Source organism: Pseudomyrmex gracilis, unplaced genomic scaffold, assembly GCF_002006095.1.
Source record: "Pseudomyrmex gracilis isolate BER0280 unplaced genomic scaffold, ASM200609v1 scaffold_155, whole genome shotgun sequence".
Taxonomy (NCBI): domain Eukaryota; kingdom Metazoa; phylum Arthropoda; class Insecta; order Hymenoptera; family Formicidae; genus Pseudomyrmex; species Pseudomyrmex gracilis.
This window is the reverse complement of record NW_018020739.1, coordinates 156772-174529: the sequence shown is the minus strand read 5'-3', so window position 1 is coordinate 174529 and position 17758 is coordinate 156772. Positions and strand designations below refer to the sequence as shown.

Genomic DNA, 17758 nt, shown 5'->3' with positions numbered 1-17758 from the left:
ATTTAAACAAAATATGAATATTTCATTCATTTTCTTCCTAAATAGATGTAAGTGTATTCTCGTCCGTGTTTACCAGTAATATACACGTAACTGCGAATAAATCATTTTTGGGAAGAATCTTTTTCGTTCTCATTTTAAACTTGCTACGGTAAAAACAAATATTGCCGCGTTTATATGAATTTACGCGAGAGAGAGAGAGAGAGAGAAGTTCAGATTGGCTTTCACCGTGAAGTACAGGAGAACACGCAACAATTTTACAACGTACATGTGGCAATAGCAGCAGTTGAGTATTTTTTTTTTTATTTATATGACAAAGAAACGTATCTACTTATATAATAATTGTACACACGTGTACGGATATACGTCTCATATAAATTTGCTTTTAAAGAAGTGTAAAAATATTTACTTTCACAAGTAAATTGCAAACTGTAAATGTTATTCAATCATCATTCGCGAACGGTCTCATAGGAAATCTTGGTAACTGCAGACGCAAAGTTGCGAACAAACAAATACAAAATAATGCGGGCCGTAAAAATTTATGTACGCTTTGGGATGTGGATTTCAGTAGAAAAACAGAGAGTTCTGAAATGAAATGTAAAAATTACAGTTTCAAAGTTGGGATATATTAAACCAGAAATTTTCAACCTTTTTGACATATTCGCATGAAAACTTTATAAAAAAATTTTATAATAACTCTTCATATATATTTCAGTCACAGAATTAATGTTAAATAATTTATGTTATATATTCATCCGATCAAAAGAGAGATTCATGTGATACAAAAAAGCTGCTGTCTCTAATTAACAAGGTTTCTGAAAAACAATTTTTATAACAAACAAAACTTGAAAAATTATTTCTTTATCATATCAAGGAAGGCTAAAAGTTTAATTAGCATAGAAAAAGGGATAATATGAAAAAAAAGATAGTCGCTGCAATAAATCGTGTACATATGTGTATGTAATGTGTACATATATATACTTTAATTTTCTCACATACAAAAATATATATATATATATAAATTGATATATAATATAATAATATACATATTTTTATAAATTTTATTAAAAAGTATCAACAAATGGTAATGTTGTATAAACATTTTAAAATTATTTTTCTTTGCGCGGCTGTAAGAAAATGTTTTACATGAGATATGTATATATACATATGTATGTATATACATATATATATGCATACGTATATGTACGCATTGCGCAAAGAAACAGATAGTAAACAAGTTTTGAGCGATGAATAATATTACACATTCGAACATTTTCAATTCGAATTAGATGATCTACTTTACATGCCGTCATAAGCAGGTCCGCCGCCACCCTCGGGCACGACCCAATTAATATTTTGACTCGGATCTTTAATATCACATGTTTTACAGTGAATGCAATTCTGCGCGTTGATTTGTAATCTTTCACCGTCTCCGCTTTCCAGTGGCACGAATTCGTAAACACCTGTAAGTTTATTTTACGTACACGTTATGTAAGATTAGGATTGATTAATTCCGTAAATGCGATATTTTGGTAAAGATTTTAGACGCGCGAACATCCTCATCAGAAGGGAGCAGAAGGAAAATTATAAGTCCGGAGAAATATAAAAAGGAAAATATGAAAAACATAAGAACGAAAACAATACACTAAAATAAAGATTTCCAAACAATAGTGGAAAAATTAATGTATACGTAGTTATTTACTTAAAAACACTTTCATTTCGAGACACACAAGCTTCTAATTTGATTTTTTAACTCTCGTACTCATTATCCGAGAAAAAAATGTATCACTTATACATTACTAATGTGTACGTAATTACTTCAAAAAACATTTTTATATAACAGTTTCCTCAAAAAAAGTATATAATTAAAAGTTCAAAAATAATTACAGTTACCGTGCGTGCACACACAAATGTAAAAAGGTTAATTTTTCGCAAACTGAAAACTTCGGAACAAAGGTTAACAAAGGATAAATGGCAGCGAGGTTGTTGGCCGGAGCTAGGTGTAGAGCTCTGTTCGATTTCGGGGATTGAGCTTGGTCCGGGGTTGTCTAGCCAAGCGGGGGTTGTCCGGGTGGCTCAGGTTCAAGGACACAACGGTCGATAAACCCCCGACAGAAGACTGGAAAAGAGGAGAGGGAGGAGATACAGCTCGAGAGAGGGCGGAAGAGGAAGAAGTCGAATTGCTAGCAGACTGCGGAAATTTATCCCGAACGAAATAGATTGCTTCGTGAAAATATTCTTAATAAGCATTCCGAACAATCCCGCGTTAAATTTTCATCAAAAAATAATTGCAGTAAATATACGAATAGTCAAAAAAAAGTTTATAAAACGTAAATATTAAAATGTAAATAAATAATTTGATGTAAAACATATGCAAGATATATCTCAAACATTGCAATGCATATATGTGATATCCATTCGCTGTTTACAGAGAAATTTATATTTAAGCTAATTGATTGTAATGTTAATGTTTTATTATTATAAAATTAAATTCATAATTGTACTTCAATTCTCGTTCATAGAAAACAATTTGATAAACTTTTATAATTTAACTTTGGTAACATATAAGAGTTACACAGTAGAAATTTCTTAAAAATTATTATAGAAAAAAAAATTAAACTTTAGAAAGAAAATCTAACGTTTTGTAATAAAAAGATTCATGAAAACTTACCAAACGATGTTGACAGACTATAAATTACTAAAATGTGTAATCATGCAATAAACATAAACTGACTCACCAGCAGGACAGAATCGTCCTTCAGGACCAGCAAATTCAGCTAAATTTTTCTTTACTGGAACGGTATCGTCCGTCAAAGTTAAATGGGGTGGTTGATCAGCTTCATGATTTGTACCAGTTAAAGCCACTGATGACAAAAGATCGAAAGATACTTCATTGTCCGGTTTGGGGTAGTCTATAGGTGTTGACTCAGATGCGAGTTTCAGTTTCTTATAATCGGGACCTGTGAACACAGGATATAAGGTTTTCTATTATGTTTAAAATATTTTTCAGAAAATCCTTTTAAGATGTTCTTTCAGAAATACGTCCTCTTACCTCCGTGGGAGAGAGTCCATGGTTCTTTGCCTTTCAGTAACATTGAGAATCCGGAATAAATCAAACCACCATAGAGTCCCAGAGAAGTATGAAAACTGGGCCTTATATTTCGTACAGCCTTCAGTTCTTTGTAAACCCAGCTATTTTTTATTTTATCTGTGTACGACTTTGGTTCTAAACCTTTTGTCGGTGAAGTGTTATTTTCGGCATCTACAATCGCTTCAATAACGCTTTCTGCAGCCAGCATGCCACTTTTCATAGCGTTGTGAGTACCTTTAATTTTAGGTACATTTAAAAAGCCTGCGGTGCATCCAACAAGGCAACCTCCAGGAAATTGCAGTTTGGGAATACATTGAAATCCACCTTCTACTAATGCTCTAGCGCCATAGGCTATTCTACGATTACAGACGTAACAAATATCAAGAGCATGAAAGTTTCAAGCAAGACAATAGCAATATGTAGTCTTGGTAATTATTTACAATCTATTGTCTTTGCAATATGCTCTTGACAACATATATTTAAGTCAAAATAATTGGCGCTGTATTCGTTAATGTAAATTAATGTAATTTATAAATAAATATTTGTGTATGCTTGGCTTACATTAAAAATAAATATATAAAGATCCCCAACATCCTTACAATTAGATATAAATTTTATTTTAATATAAATTTATAATTCGTATATTTAAAATTACTAACCGTTTCCCTCCTTCAAAAGTTTGTCTAATACTGGGATGTTGTTTAAATCTCTGAAATTCTTTGAACGGAGATAAATATGGATTGCTATAATCTAATCCAATAACAAACCCTACAGCAACCGAAGGTGTTTCTTCGTTCAAATGATATAAAAATGAACCTCCATAGGTATTTCTATTAAGAGGCCAACCAACTGTATGTTCAACTGCTCCAGGTCTATGTTTACTTGGCTCTATCTCCCAAACCTTTAGAATATGTTTCATATACATACACATTTTTTAATGTTTGTGCAAATTCAGTGGTAATTACCTCTTTTAATCCAATCGCATATGTTTGGGGCTCACAATCTTTTCTAAGATTTAATTTCTTTGATAACTGTTTTGTTAAATGTCCGTGGCAGCCTTCTGCAAATATAGTACATTTTGCATGAAGTTCCATGCCTCGTTCAAACATATCTTTTGGCGAGCCATCTTTAGCAATACCAACATCATTTGTGGCCACTCCTTTCACAGATCCATCCTCATGATAGAGGACTTCTGCTGCTGCATAACCAGGATATATCTCAACACCAGCAGCTTCTGCTTGTAGGCCCAGCCAGGCCACAACGTGTCCCAATCTATACAGAAATGTACACAAATAAATAAATTGTTATAATTACTTGACATTTATTTATAATCTTCAAACTTAATTTTAGATTTACCTCACTATAAAATTTCCATGGTTATACATTGGCATTCCTTTAAAGATAGGTATATTTATTCTTTCCTGTTTTGTCAAAAATGCAAATTTGTCTTCTGTAACTGGAGTATTTAGTGGTGCACCTAGTTCCTTCCAATTTGGAAACAGTTCATTTAAGGCAATCGGATCCAAGCAAGCACCACTAAGAATATGTCCACCAATTGTAGATGCCTTTTCAACAACAGTCACTCTGAGTTCTTTGCCATGTTTCTCTGCCAATCTACGAGCTTGAATAGCTGCGGATAATCCAGCTGGACCACCTCCCACAATAAGAATATCGGTTTCGTCGACGAACCTTTCCATATTTATATCTAATGCATAAAAAAAATACATATATGTATGTAATAAAAATATATATATGTTGTAAATATTATTAACTCTTGTACTTTGATATCTATTTGTATAAATAAGAGAAGAAAAAATTACCTTTCCATCGTGGATCTGTCTCCCTTGGAATTACTGTATAGTGAGTTGTGATTTGAGGGTATTTGGCATCTGAATAAGCTCTTTGAAAAATTCTCTGTAGCTTTTGCACTGTTAAGAAGTAAAATCTTAAAGTTAGTTTTAAAAAAATATTTTATTGTACGTACTTATTATTTTTATATTTTTTGCACTTAAAAATATACCAACATTCTCTCTTGTATAAATCATTTCAATAGAAATAAGTACAGAAGATCAAAGGAGATATATGTCACAGGGGGCAAAGTACAACAGAGTTTATATTATTAACCTATCACATAAAGCTTAATTTTGTGCTCAAAGTCTATTTATTGGCTGCTAAACACATTAAATATATATATATATTATTAAAAAAAATAAGTTTATATTCTTGCAATTATATAATTATTGATATTTATCAAAAACAAAATACAATCTCACAACTACACAATAAATGAAATAAAAAATTTATATATATTGTCTTTTTTAACATTGTTATTTACTTATATTTAAAGCTGTTACTTTGATAATATATATCATCACTTTTTATTAAAAAACAATATGATGTCACATAAAGCTAATTCCAATACACTGTTTAATTAACTTTATAAAAAAAAAATGTGACAGAAGATTAAAAAAAAAAAAGAGAAAAGAAGAAAAATGCACAGGCAAGAGAAAAATATTAATAAAAAGTTGACACTTACATTTTGTACCAGACGCACCAAACACAACAGAAGCCATAATTGCACACAGGCAACACACAACTGCTGATTAGTGTTTGTGTGACAGCATGTGACGGTAAACATTCACTTATGAGCAGATTCAGTAAATGCCCAGGCTAATTTGCGAGCTGCTGGAAAGAGACAGAACACAAAAACACAAGTTATCTCTCTCTCATCTCGTGTCATTCTTCAGTCACTAGCAGCTGCCGGCGACTGATCAGTCCACTTTACCGACACACGATCATCGATCACCGATCTAGAACAAAATTTATTGTTTGCAAAATGACCGTATGGTGCGAGTATATGTTGCGCAGCGTTGAGGTCTTTGTTGTGTCACATTCAGATGCAGCAGCACCTGACGAACACTGCGATGGTACATCATGTTTAACGTGCTATGTGAACATTATCGTGCCAATGCTGTGTAAGTAGGTGTGCCCTGCTCGCAGGGTGCCAACAAATAAATTTTTTTTTTCGACTCTATGTCACAACCGTAAGTACGCCGTGATAACGACAATTTGTTGGCGTAAAAGAGTTTGGCAGCTTCGGACATAACGCTCAACATATGACAAGCGTTTCACGGCGTGCTCGTGTGATTGCTTACTTATATCTGATAGTAGCACATTACATAGTATATTCACCTATATGGGTGTATTAGTTGCATCAGCGATGACAGATATATACACATATACGTTGTTTATAGTCTCGGAGGATAAGTTTATTAATACGGAAGACTCATGAAGTGTGAAACTCTCTCGGAGGAGCGAGAAATTCAGATCGTCCAGGTGAGGAATCACATACAGAGGATCACGAGGAGAAGATCTCGCGATCCAGAAGCTGTCTAGAGCACCGCTAGGGTAAGGGAGCAAGGAACCTCTTGGGGCGGCCAGGTCTGATGCGATCACGTGATCCATGTGTTTACCAAGATGGTGAATGTCCGCCGTGCGCCACACACCGCTCTGACGTTATCTGTCTGTGCTACGAGCGAGTGGCCGCGCGGCGCTTAAATGTCTGAATAGTCGCGCCATCAGCTGTGCTCCTTCAAGTGCATGGTACGCGGCTCAACGACGACGTAATTTCTCCAATACGCCGCGGAACGTGCCGTAGAATCGCGTCCCGGACGAGTCGATCCCGTCGTTCGTGCGTCGTCCCCGTTTGTTTCTGGCGTCTCCTCACCTAGCGTTTTCTTCGTTGTGCGGAACACACAGAGGACGAGCGAAAGTTGGAAAGTGGACGGCGCCACGCATTGCGCTACTGTGCACGGCGTGTCGTCGCGTTTTTAGTGTCGCGTAACGGGAGAATATTTTTTTGGTTCTGGAATATATTTTTGTGGACGCGTGTGATATCACCAGGAGATGCCACGACTCGACACGACGACGGCGACGACGACGACGACGGCGGCGGCGACGGCGGTGGTCACGGTACGATGATCATCTCGTCGCGCGCGAATCCATTGCAGTCTCCGCGCAACGGTATTCTTGCAAGTCTCCGTATCTCACGATGTCGTTCATACGTCTCGTTACATCGAGTTTATCTCTCGATTGCTTATTGTCTACACTGTAAAATTACTGCAGGATCTCTGTTTTCTTATATTGCACTGCTCAGGAAATATCCCAAAACTCTCAAAGGCCTAATTCCATTTGCCGATAATGTTGAGTTTCAAGACTACAAGGTATATCACTCTCTTTACAATGATTGTTTTGATTGTGCAAGATAATGTTAATCATGTAGATAATTTAACTCTGTTCGCTCTCTTTGTTTCTTTGTCTGTTTTATTTGTCTCTTTACTCTTTAATAGCAGATGATTTCCACTTATAGATTAGTGCAAATAAAAAGCACTTTATCAAGGAACATCTAAATGTCAAGAGGTATCCTTGCATAGCACACAGTGCTACGGCCAGGTGTTCTTAAACATGGCCACGTATCAAGTTGACTACCAGTGGTTAGTGCATGTTTTCTTCTTTTTTAATTATGATGTTTTATCAATTGTTATTGTTTGTCACACTTTATTGCAGGGCTTATTCCATCATGGATTCGTCAAGAATATCCACTTTTTTAATATCAATTCTACTGATAGTTTATGGTAGTTTTCGATCTTTAAATATGGAGCAAGAAGCAAGGGAAAGGGAAAAAGAAAAGGAACGTAGTAATTTATTGACTGGGATTACAAGTAACAGTATCGCTGGCACTGCGGACGGCGCTAACGGAGGAAGAATTCAAACATTAGATACGATGCATGCTCTCTGTCTACCTCTTGGTGCTTCCATTTCTCTACTTATCATGTTTTTCTTTTTTGACAGTATGCAGATGCTTCTTGCAATCTGTACAGCCAGTAAGTTTAATGCGAATAAGTTCAGATGAAATATTTTACACTTCTGGTGTAAGATATATCGTAATTTTTTTTTTTTTTTTTTTTGGTGATGTAAAGAATATATTTTATTAACTAACAAAACTTTGTTTGCAGTTATAGCTACAGTTGCATTGGCGTTTCTTTTATTGCCTATGTGTCAGTATATCATTAGACCATGCTCTGATGGTAATAAAATATCTTTTGGCGTTTGCGGGAGATTTACGGGTGCGGAATTGCTCTCATTTTCGCTCAGTGTGAGTATAGTATGCATCTGGGTCTTGACTGGACATTGGCTGCTGATGGATGCGATGGGTATGGGTTTGTGTGTGGCATTTATCGCATTTGTTCGACTACCTAGTCTCAAGGTATCCACGTTATTATTAACTGGACTGCTGATTTACGATGTCTTCTGGGTTTTCTTTTCATCTTATATATTCAGCACAAACGTAATGGTTAAGGTGAGTGTTACCAATTTCTTGTGTCTAAATAAGATATAAGTTAAGGTGGTATATATATTCACTTTTCGGTGGTGTCGCCTCGAAAGCGACAAAAGTAATCCAATTTTCAAAGTTAAAAATATTCTTTAACGACATATATCTCCTTAATAAGAAATATATTATGAGTGTATGTGTGTGAGAGATTAATATTTATATGTGATATCTTTTTTAAATAAATTTACGATGTTCTTATATGTCATATCTTTCTTGCAATAGATATGCGTTAAAGATAAAAGTAAATCAAATTGCACTATGTATCTGTATATTTATAATAAGTTGATACACATATAACAATTGCATTTTATGACCTGGTTTTGTTATTTCTCACACAGGTAGCAACTAGGCCTGCAGATAATCCAGTAAGTCTCGTGGCTAGGAGATTACACTTAGGTGGTGTGGCGAGAGCTGCGCCAAAATTACCTTTACCAGGTAAACTGGTTTTCCCATCGATGCATCAAGCGGGACACTTCTCGATGCTGGGCCTCGGCGACGTTGTTATGCCGGGCCTCTTACTCTGTTTCGTCCTACGATACGATGCATACAAAAAGACTCAGCTGTTGCCTGGCGGCTGCGAAACTGGAGTACCACCGCCACGTCACTTTAGCCGACTTAGTTATTTTCATTGCTCTCTGATTGGTTATTTTCTTGGTCTACTTACCGCCACTGTAAGCTCTGAGGTGTTCAAAGCTGCGCAGCCTGCCTTATTGTACCTTGTGCCCTTCACTTTGTTGCCATTGCTTACGATGGCATATTTAAAGGTATCTTTATTTTTATTTTCTTTCTTCTTCTCTTTCTCTTCTATTTTTTCTTATATTTTACTAGACATTTCTTCAATTAGATTTTTCTCCTTTCATGTAAAATAACAGATAGTTGAAATATTTATGTGTGTAGCTAAATAGTTGTGTGAGCTAAGTGTATTCAATTATTTTCAGGGAGATTTACGTAGAATGTGGAGTGAACCATTCATATCTCATCAACCTTCTAAACATATGGACGTTTGACAAGAATCATGGATACTCGTACATCATGCTTGTGTTAAAGGCAAAATTCTTGTCTGTGCATGAAATTCATTATGTAACTTTGTATTCTTATGTTCATTGACTGTCATTTATAATGTAAGTAACGTTTTCTATATACATACTCTACATATGTGAAACGCGCGCAATATATCCGCATTCTTTTTATTAAAAGTCAATAACGACCATATAGAAGACAATTCCCATCTATAAGGAGCAATGCAATTATTTGAAGTGTAAGTGTAAAAACTGAGAATTAAAACTGCATAAATAATTTAAATGTAATATAATGTCACGAATGTAATGTTAGCGCTGCAATCAACTTTTTACCGAGATTATAGAAAAAAAAAAAAAACAATGAATTCTTAAAGAAATATTCTAGGAATGCCAAACGACACGTATATTATTGGCATTCTTTCTGTGTCTTAACTTGATGTTGAATATATGAATAAACATTACGCACAGTAGATAATTTAATCGATATATATATATATATGTACATGCATACGTACATGTATATATGTTATATATACAGTTTATACATTTATGTGTGTGTGTGTATATATATATAATGTGTACGGTACTACCTGGATATTAGCAAAAATTGTATTTCGAAAAAATTAATGTCTTGACAAAAGCAATAAATTATCCCGATCGGGAGAAAGGATAAAAGAAGAACAATTAGAGCGCGATCTGTCAATTTTTATAGCTGACTCTTTTGTAGCAGGCATAAACTTTTGTTATGAACTTTTGTTGTTATGAACAAAATTCAAGCGAATATGAAGCGCAAGTGTGCATTCGTGAAATAGCATTTGCGCTTCGTGGCGTTCTATGTTTGTTTTTCTTATCAGATCCGAAACAAAGATAATATAATGCTTCGACATATCTAGTGCATACGTTGTTGACCGCAGCCTATATTCAGGAACAATTTACTTGCTAATATCCAGATAATATTGTATAAATATGTACATATATATTTCGCGCTACCAAGTATAATATAGCTAACGACTATGCAACCTGGTGGTTTTAATTTAACGAAAAATAGTCTTTCATTTTTAACATAAAAATTATCATAACTAATCGTTACGGATATATAATTTACCTCTTTTTATCAGTTATATAAAAAAACAAAATATAATAAACTCTAAATATTATTCCTGTGAAATTTAGTTATAAACGCCTTGTTAAAAAAATGTTACTTTTTTTTTTTCACTCATCCGATCGGAATCGAATTATGACTATGTAGCTACGAGTAGGACAATATGTACACTATTCAAACATTTGGATAAGAACATTGCAGTATTACACAAATTCAGTGCATGTAGGTTGCGATTTCGTTTTTCAAGATTTCACTTTCAGTATTAAAAATCTATGATACAGATAACGTGAATTATAGATTTTCAGCAAATACTGACAGTGGATTTTGAGATACAGCTTCAATATCGAATAAAATAGTAGGACTGAACGTTGTACACTGAACGATACACTAAGATTCCTCGATAATCCCACAGCCATTTTGGATTTTAACGTCTTCTAACGTCAAAATCCACGATGAGAAAATGATCAAGGACTTAGTGTCTCTTCAGGGAAGAAGACTTTCCTCTTTACTGCGTGAAGAGAAAAGTTTTAACTTCTCTTACGAGAGACGTTAATGTATAATATCACAACTTATATATTAAAAATTTTATATACTTGAGAGCACGCAAATTTTCGAGTTACAGTAACCGATGGCACGCTTTCTAATATTGTGGTTTTTTGCTGCTTGTTAAAACAAATCTTTTATAGAAAAATAGTTTATTTATTTTCGACATATTAGTAGAACGTTAAAACTGTATTGTTAAAAATAATTACAAAGGGGTTGTTCATATAGATAAAAATGCTTTTTAAATAAACTCTTGCTATGGATAGGCTGTAAAGACTTTATATGTTTATTTAAGAACAAGACTGAAAATAATATGTATAAAAGCCAATTTATTAAAACCAGTGTTATATGAAAGATAAACAATTTGTTTTATCATTTTCTTGAATCAACTTATAACAGTGTATTGCATATTAAAATAACATGTATTCTAAAATATATATACATATATACATAAAATGTAGCGAGAGAGAGAGAGAGAGAGAGAGAGAGAGAGAGAGAAAAGAGAGAAAGTATTGTTGTCTCTAAGAAAAATAAAACAATAATATTTCGTATTTTATAAAATTGTGTAAAATATTAATTTAGTAATTATGATTGTATAAAACATTTATACAAATTTTTGAAAGTAATCGTATCTTTTAAACTAATTTAATCTGTACAGAATTCTTATTTTAATTAATTCTTACTCTTTAAACAATTTTAATTCCATCACAAAAAGAGATTCTCTACGAAGAAAAAGCGTTATTAACTAACATATATACCGTCATCTTTAATGCTTTAACTTTTTTTTTTTTTTCATTTATCTACCTGTCCATAGCGTCAGCAATCTGTTCTTCGTCATTATCATTATGTATTTGAAAAAATCAGTTTTTTTACATATTTTATATAGATAATATTTTTATGTAATAAAACAAAGAGAAAAAAGGAGAATTAGAAAATACATCTCGATTACTTCCATTATTCAGTCACAAAAAAATTTCGGAGAGATGTGTTTGTGAAATTTTTATTTATTTTAAATACATATTTATCTATAATTTATATATTGTTAGAAAATGTTTATAGTAGTTCGGATTAGCGAGTTTGCACTTTGTGATTTTTTTAACAATTTAAATGACTTTTTAATATTATATAAACGTTTTTATACTTCTGTTATACATAGTTTGAAGATGTTTCCAATGCACTATGTACGTGTACATATATGAATACTTGAAATAAGAGAGGGAGAAAATTTATTATGGAATTTTCGTTATATATCTCTCTATAAAGAGATTCTGATTATCGAGTGAATAACCGAATGAAATGTACCTATGTATTTAGAATATGATATGTAGAACGTATCTCAAAGAATATTGTTTATGATTTTTATAATAGGTGTGTGCGTGCGCGTGCGTGCACGCTCGTGGAGTGTGTGTGCGCACTACATACTTTATAAGACGTACTTGTTATTAAAAAGTAGTTTACATTTTTTACTTTTCTTTACGCTTTAATTGATGTTTTCGTACGACAAAAAAAAAGAGTTAAGAAACATTTATATTGAAATAATTATGTATTATAAAATAACTTAGTTTATGGTAAAAATGGGAGATACATTTATTAGTATGGTTTCATTTTATTTTATTTTTTTTTTTTTTATCATATAAGTAACGAAATGATTTATTGATCACATCTTGAAGTCTGAAAAATGAATTGTTTTTTATGAATTATTATTTATTACAGTAGAATATTACAAAAGCACTGAATATGCTCCGTATATAAATTTCAAGAAATGTATATAAAATGGGTGCTCCCTTTGGTTTTTCCACAAACTAAGTGACAAAAGAAAACTAGTACTATATATATATATATATACATATATATATATATATATTAGTGATATGACGTATATGTATGATAAAATGATCAAGGAACAGGTATAAATAAAAACACTGAATATATTACATAGATAATACATTAAGAGCACTTGCTTATACTGTTGCAATTCTTGACTTGCATGTGTACACACACAGTTATGTACATTTTTATATATATAATAAAAACCCAATCATTTCGATTTGGTTTGGTTGGAATAGTAAAATTATTGATAACAAATTTATGCGTTCTTTTTTTAAACCATTTTTATCAACAATATACTGTTGCTTGCGAAATATTTCAACATTACTACTAAAGCTCTTTAAACCTGAGTATTAACTTGTACTTTTTACATTCGCTTTTGATAGAAAATACATAGGTATTATAGTTTCTTATGTGTTTATATATTCTAAGAGTTTAAACACACTTATACACTTGTATGTGTGTGTATATATATATATATATATATGTATTCTTTTATTTAGATTAATTAGATTAATTATTTATTGTTACACAAAAGTTGTAAGACAAATTTAAACGCTGGTTTGTCCTATCGTCACATTATCCAAGTTCCTCTTTATACTCTCCAAATCCTTCATATCTGAAACCGCACTCTCACATTTGTAAACTACCAAAGAGTGATAAAAGTGAACGGCAAAAGCGACAAATACTATGAGCACGGGAATGACTATCACAGTGCTGGCAGTGGCGGCAGTAAAGGAGTAATCCCAGAATTTTACCCAGCAAAGAATGGCCACTTCTACCAGAAAAAGAAACAGTCCTAATATTGTGGAAAACGCCCAAGCCAGCTCGATAAAACCGCGCATTCTCTCGTGCGGCGATTCCGTTATAAGTCGCGAGACCTGAAGCTTACTTATGGCTTCGATATTGGGTAAGAGATACGTGCTTATCATAAGCGCGAAGATATGCACTGATACCAAGAAAGTAGTGCAGACTGCGAACATTACGAAGAGCCACTCCGGTACCGCTGTCGGTTCATTGATTTGCAATTCCACCATTGCTACCTAGAAAAAACGATGAGAGATAAAAAATAATTGATTTGGAATTTTTAAATTAGTAAAATTATCATAAACATAATTTAATAAAAAATATAAACGTTATTTATAACAAAAAATATTATAAACGATTTTATGCGTGCGCGCGCGCGCGTGCAGCGTGCACATCTACGTGTGTATAAAGTTATATCTGTCGGATATTTACAAAGGTATTATTAATAAGAAGTACATAAAACGAATTGAAGAAAGTGATATCTCTCTCTCTCTTTCTCTTCGTTTCTTTTCCTCTCTCTTTCTCTCTCTCTCTTTATATCTTCTACTTTATATAACTATAGATGTGCGCACAGATTACATAGAATTGTCGTCGACGTCAATTTAACTATTTTCAGGAAACGTTGTGTAATCATATACACAACCCGCTCTGAGTTCGATTTCCAGGAAAATAAATCCATTTAAATGATTTTCAAGAAATTATAAATCATGAATATAAATGAATGAAGAAATGTGTATAAATTATAAGCAAATATAATCACGTTCTCGCGCACAAGTGGTAACACGTTACTTTTCGTATTGTACAACAAGTAAGAGGCTGTTTACTAGTTTTTCTAGTCCAAGCTGTTAAATTAGTGTATTTTGACAAAATCAATTTGAAAAATCTAACGTTGACGAAATACACGTAAAAAGTTATGTAAATATTTACCATTGCAAATCCACTAAGAAGCTCGGATGTGGTCGCGGTTGCTTTCAACTTGGCCCTGCTCATGTGAAGTCTTCTCCACGAGAGACTTTCCGGTCCGTCTTGTCGGTCAACGTGTGAGGACGGCGTCGGTGGCGGATTTTGTGAACTCGGACATGTGCAGCAACACGTGTACGACATCCCATTGCCTAGGATGTGGCTGTTCGAATTGGAATACGGGAGTATATTTGGCGGTCTCATGTCCAGAGACATGTATCGGTTATTGTTGTATCTATTTCTCGGCGACAGGATCAATTCGCTCTGAATCGGATACAACGTGTTTCTGGAACTGTGCGTGGACAGACTTGACTCGCTCATTTGATAAAACGGTTTCGTTGGCGAATACGCGAGGGACATCGGTCTGGGCCTTTGCGTACCGTGAGAGAACTTCCACGACAATTGCGAGAAGTCGCTTTGCGTTGATTTGTTGAATTTGACGCATCCTTTTGAATCGTCTCTCATGTCGCTGAGCATGGTGTTGGCGTTCAATTTTCCTTGCGCTACGGCAGCTTGATTATTTTCATGTTGCAGGTCATCAACGAGAGCGCTCATCTTGAACCAAGTTCGGTCGGTGTGCGACTATACTGTTTGCGCAGAAGATTTCACGTTTATTCGCACAAAAATTCGTGCATCTCATTCATCGTTAGACATGTCGTGAATCTCATCACGAGAGAGAGTGTTCATCACAAGCGTAGTTTAATTCATCAAAAAATATTCAAAATGTGCAGGTATGTCAAGGTGCATTACATCATGTATACAATTAACTCGTTCTGCTGTAAGATTTCCGCGTGTGGCGGTCGTGTAATCATTCGTTTTATATAAATTAATTGCAGCTAGATACACACACACACACACACACATACACAACACACGCGCGCGTAACACAATTGTTAAACAAGATTTATTATAGGTACCTCGGAATTATATGTGCGTATGTGTGTGTCATATAACTGAGAATGTTATAAGACAGACGACGTGGCACAATAAGATGCACACAACGCAGTGCATTATTTTTCCTCGGAACGGTGCTTAAATAAGTGTCGGCAAACGCGGCATATGATAAAACGTGCGTTTTCTACGTATACGTGCACGCGCTCTTAAAAAAAAAAAGACTCCACGCAAATATATACGTATGTAAACCGCAAGTGTTCGATGCGCGTTTGAGCTCCGACTGAAGACTGGACTGAAGGATTGTGTCTAGTCAAGGTACCATCGTGACGTTATCGTCTGAATCATAACAATAGTATGATATTAATTACCTTCAAGTCATACCTGCTACATAATAACCGATTATGTGGACTCTCGCGTATACTTATAGAACACAAATGTATAACGACCCAACCTGCACATTACAGTGTCTCACTTAGAGACACCAAACAGTAGACGTGATTAGATGTTGCGATGATAATTATTTTCTTTTTTTTTTTTTTTTTTACTAACGATATTTATTTTTACTTGATGCAATCAACAGCGAAAAGAATGTTTTCGACGAACAAACAATGCTTTTCAACGTGAAACTGATAAATGTCAATCGCCGCGTATTGTTTACGGTAAAAGATAAAATATATCTTCACAAGATTCTTATCTCGAATTTTTTTCTAACTTAACTCGATGCTGGAATTTTTTTGTTCTTTTGTTTTTACAGCACCCACAATATCGTAGCGATCGCTAAATTGCTTTACGAGCACGTTGAAATATTGACGAAGAAAATCCTCTCCTAAGAATCTTCTTCGTAAACATACGGTGCGATACGTATAATGGTATTATTATTTATGAACTCTGGTCTGCGTTCTGACAGAGCCGGAATTAATTGCTTTTGTGCGCCACGTACATTTCGTTGTATACCGTGTGTTCACCGTGCGTAATCGTTAGCTGCGAATGCGCGGGATTAGGCATATAAACGTTCGTGTGACTATACATATAAGACATTTCATCTTACTTGGATTTTTTTTTTTGCGAGACAGGGAAATACCGGGCTCTTGAAGCTGAATGTAACTGGCCGCTATAACCTTTGGTCTCGGTTAATTTTACATTCAAGCAACGTCAAACAATTCCATTGATACGTTCGCGCCTTTATTTGTAAACGCAAGGATATTTCGATGGCTCATCACGTTCAACAGGTTTGCATAGCAATGTGATTTAGAGGAAGATAAAAGCACGTGTCTTTAAATTAATTTTAAAATATACAAGAGATTTGCGTTCGCCTGATAAGATATTTGCTAACTACAAGTTTTAATTTTATTTTTTACAAAGTTTTTTTTTCAATAAGACAGCGATAAAGAGAGATTTTTCGATTCTTCGTCTCGCACGCATTTTTTTAATAACCGAAATATTTTTGCACGTAACTTTAGCATTCCTTATAAACAACATGTGTGTGTGTGTGTGTGCTTTTTTTTTATAAACCATCGCCATTACTCATCACGTTCCGTGTTTTAATTAAAATTCACGCAAAATTGATACGACCACATTTGATAAATATCATGGCGTGATATATCACTTAAATACTTTGTGTTTTAAATACTGACAATCAGTTATCATCAGTATTTTAAATACTTTTTGCCTACTGACAGTCTGCATACTATGTGTTGTGTGCGTACATACATGTATACATAAAAATTTAAAAGTTAAAATACCTTTTTACAACCTTTATATTAGCAAAGAAAGATATATAGATAAATAGACTTTCACTATATTTCTTTATATTAGCAGTAGATTTATCTATGTTATGTAATAACAGTCTTTTATATAGAATAATTTTTTATGTATACATGTATGTACGCACACAACACATAATATGCAGAATATTTCAATAAATCGGTGAATAAAACTGTTGAAAAAATCGAAGAATAACAACTTATGTAATCTCTGCATGTATGTCCTCACATGTATAGAAAAGTTACGTGGCTTCTTGCGTGACAAAATGCTGACAAAATCTTGCAACAAACACGAGACAAGATTGTATCCGTTGCACGAGAATTATGGAATTAAATTTTCTATATGTATTATATATATATATA

The 17758-nt window shown here is 33.8% G+C and overlaps 3 protein-coding genes across 4 annotated transcripts; 1 reads left to right on the top strand and 2 right to left on the bottom strand.

The window, feature by feature from the left end:
- Positions 1-1120: 1120 nt before the first annotated feature.
- On the bottom strand, positions 1121-5713 carry LOC109857304 (electron transfer flavoprotein-ubiquinone oxidoreductase, mitochondrial). Its single transcript, XM_020433476.1, has 8 exons — positions 5625-5713; positions 4909-5016; positions 4445-4793; positions 4054-4360; positions 3748-3989; positions 3050-3444; positions 2736-2957; positions 1121-1460 (listed from the first exon to the last, which is right to left on the bottom strand). Exons 1-8 carry the CDS (start codon positions 5659-5661, stop codon positions 1297-1299), a joined length of 1824 nt encoding a protein of 607 aa, XP_020289065.1. The 5' UTR covers positions 5662-5713; the 3' UTR covers positions 1121-1296.
- Positions 5714-7218: 1505 nt separating this feature from the next.
- Positions 7219-11625, top strand: LOC109857305 (signal peptide peptidase-like 3). The gene is made up of 6 exons (XM_020433477.1): positions 7219-7311; positions 7458-7581; positions 7655-7971; positions 8104-8447; positions 8819-9244; positions 9419-11625. The coding sequence occupies exons 2-6, from the start codon at positions 7553-7555 to the stop codon at positions 9485-9487; spliced, it is 1185 nt and encodes a 394-aa protein (XP_020289066.1). The 5' UTR covers positions 7219-7311; positions 7458-7552; the 3' UTR covers positions 9488-11625.
- Positions 11626-11820: 195 nt separating this feature from the next.
- On the bottom strand, positions 11821-16298 carry LOC109857326 (calcium release-activated calcium channel protein 1-like). 2 transcript variants are annotated; one of them, XM_020433509.1, is made up of 3 exons: positions 16001-16298; positions 14706-15514; positions 11821-14014 (listed from the first exon to the last, which is right to left on the bottom strand). In XM_020433509.1, the coding sequence occupies exons 2-3, from the start codon at positions 15291-15293 to the stop codon at positions 13523-13525; spliced, it is 1080 nt and encodes a 359-aa protein (XP_020289098.1). In that variant the 5' UTR covers positions 15294-15514; positions 16001-16298; the 3' UTR covers positions 11821-13522. The 2 variants fall into 2 exon arrangements, with proteins under 2 accessions (XP_020289098.1, XP_020289099.1); XM_020433510.1 differs by lacking the exon at positions 16001-16298 and adding an exon at positions 15656-15993.
- Positions 16299-17758: the final 1460 nt, after the last annotated feature.

Bases quoted from the DNA above. Each gene is read 5' to 3' on its own strand.
- LOC109857304 (XM_020433476.1), bottom strand. From the start codon at position 5,661: ATGGCTTCTGTTGTGTTTGGTGCGTCTGGTACAAAAT. The intron at 4,794-4,908 runs GTAATTTTTTCT...TTTATGCATTAG, and splicing joins GACAGATCCACGATGGAAAG to ATATAAATATGGAAAGGTTC. The intron at 2,958-3,049 runs GTAAGAGGACGT...CTGTGTTCACAG, and splicing joins ATGGACTCTCTCCCACGGAG to GTCCCGATTATAAGAAACTG.
- LOC109857305 (XM_020433477.1), top strand. From the start codon at position 7,553: ATGGCCACGTATCAAGTTGACTACCAGTG. The intron at 8,448-8,818 runs GTGAGTGTTACC...TTTCTCACACAG, and splicing joins GCACAAACGTAATGGTTAAG to GTAGCAACTAGGCCTGCAGA. The intron at 9,245-9,418 runs GTATCTTTATTT...AATTATTTTCAG, and splicing joins TTACGATGGCATATTTAAAG to GGAGATTTACGTAGAATGTG.
- LOC109857326 (XM_020433509.1), bottom strand. From the start codon at position 15,293: ATGAGCGCTCTCGTTGATGACCTGCAACATGAAAATAATCAAGCTGCC. The intron at 14,015-14,705 runs GTAAATATTTAC...CGTTTTTTCTAG, and splicing joins TTCTTAGTGGATTTGCAATG to GTAGCAATGGTGGAATTGCA.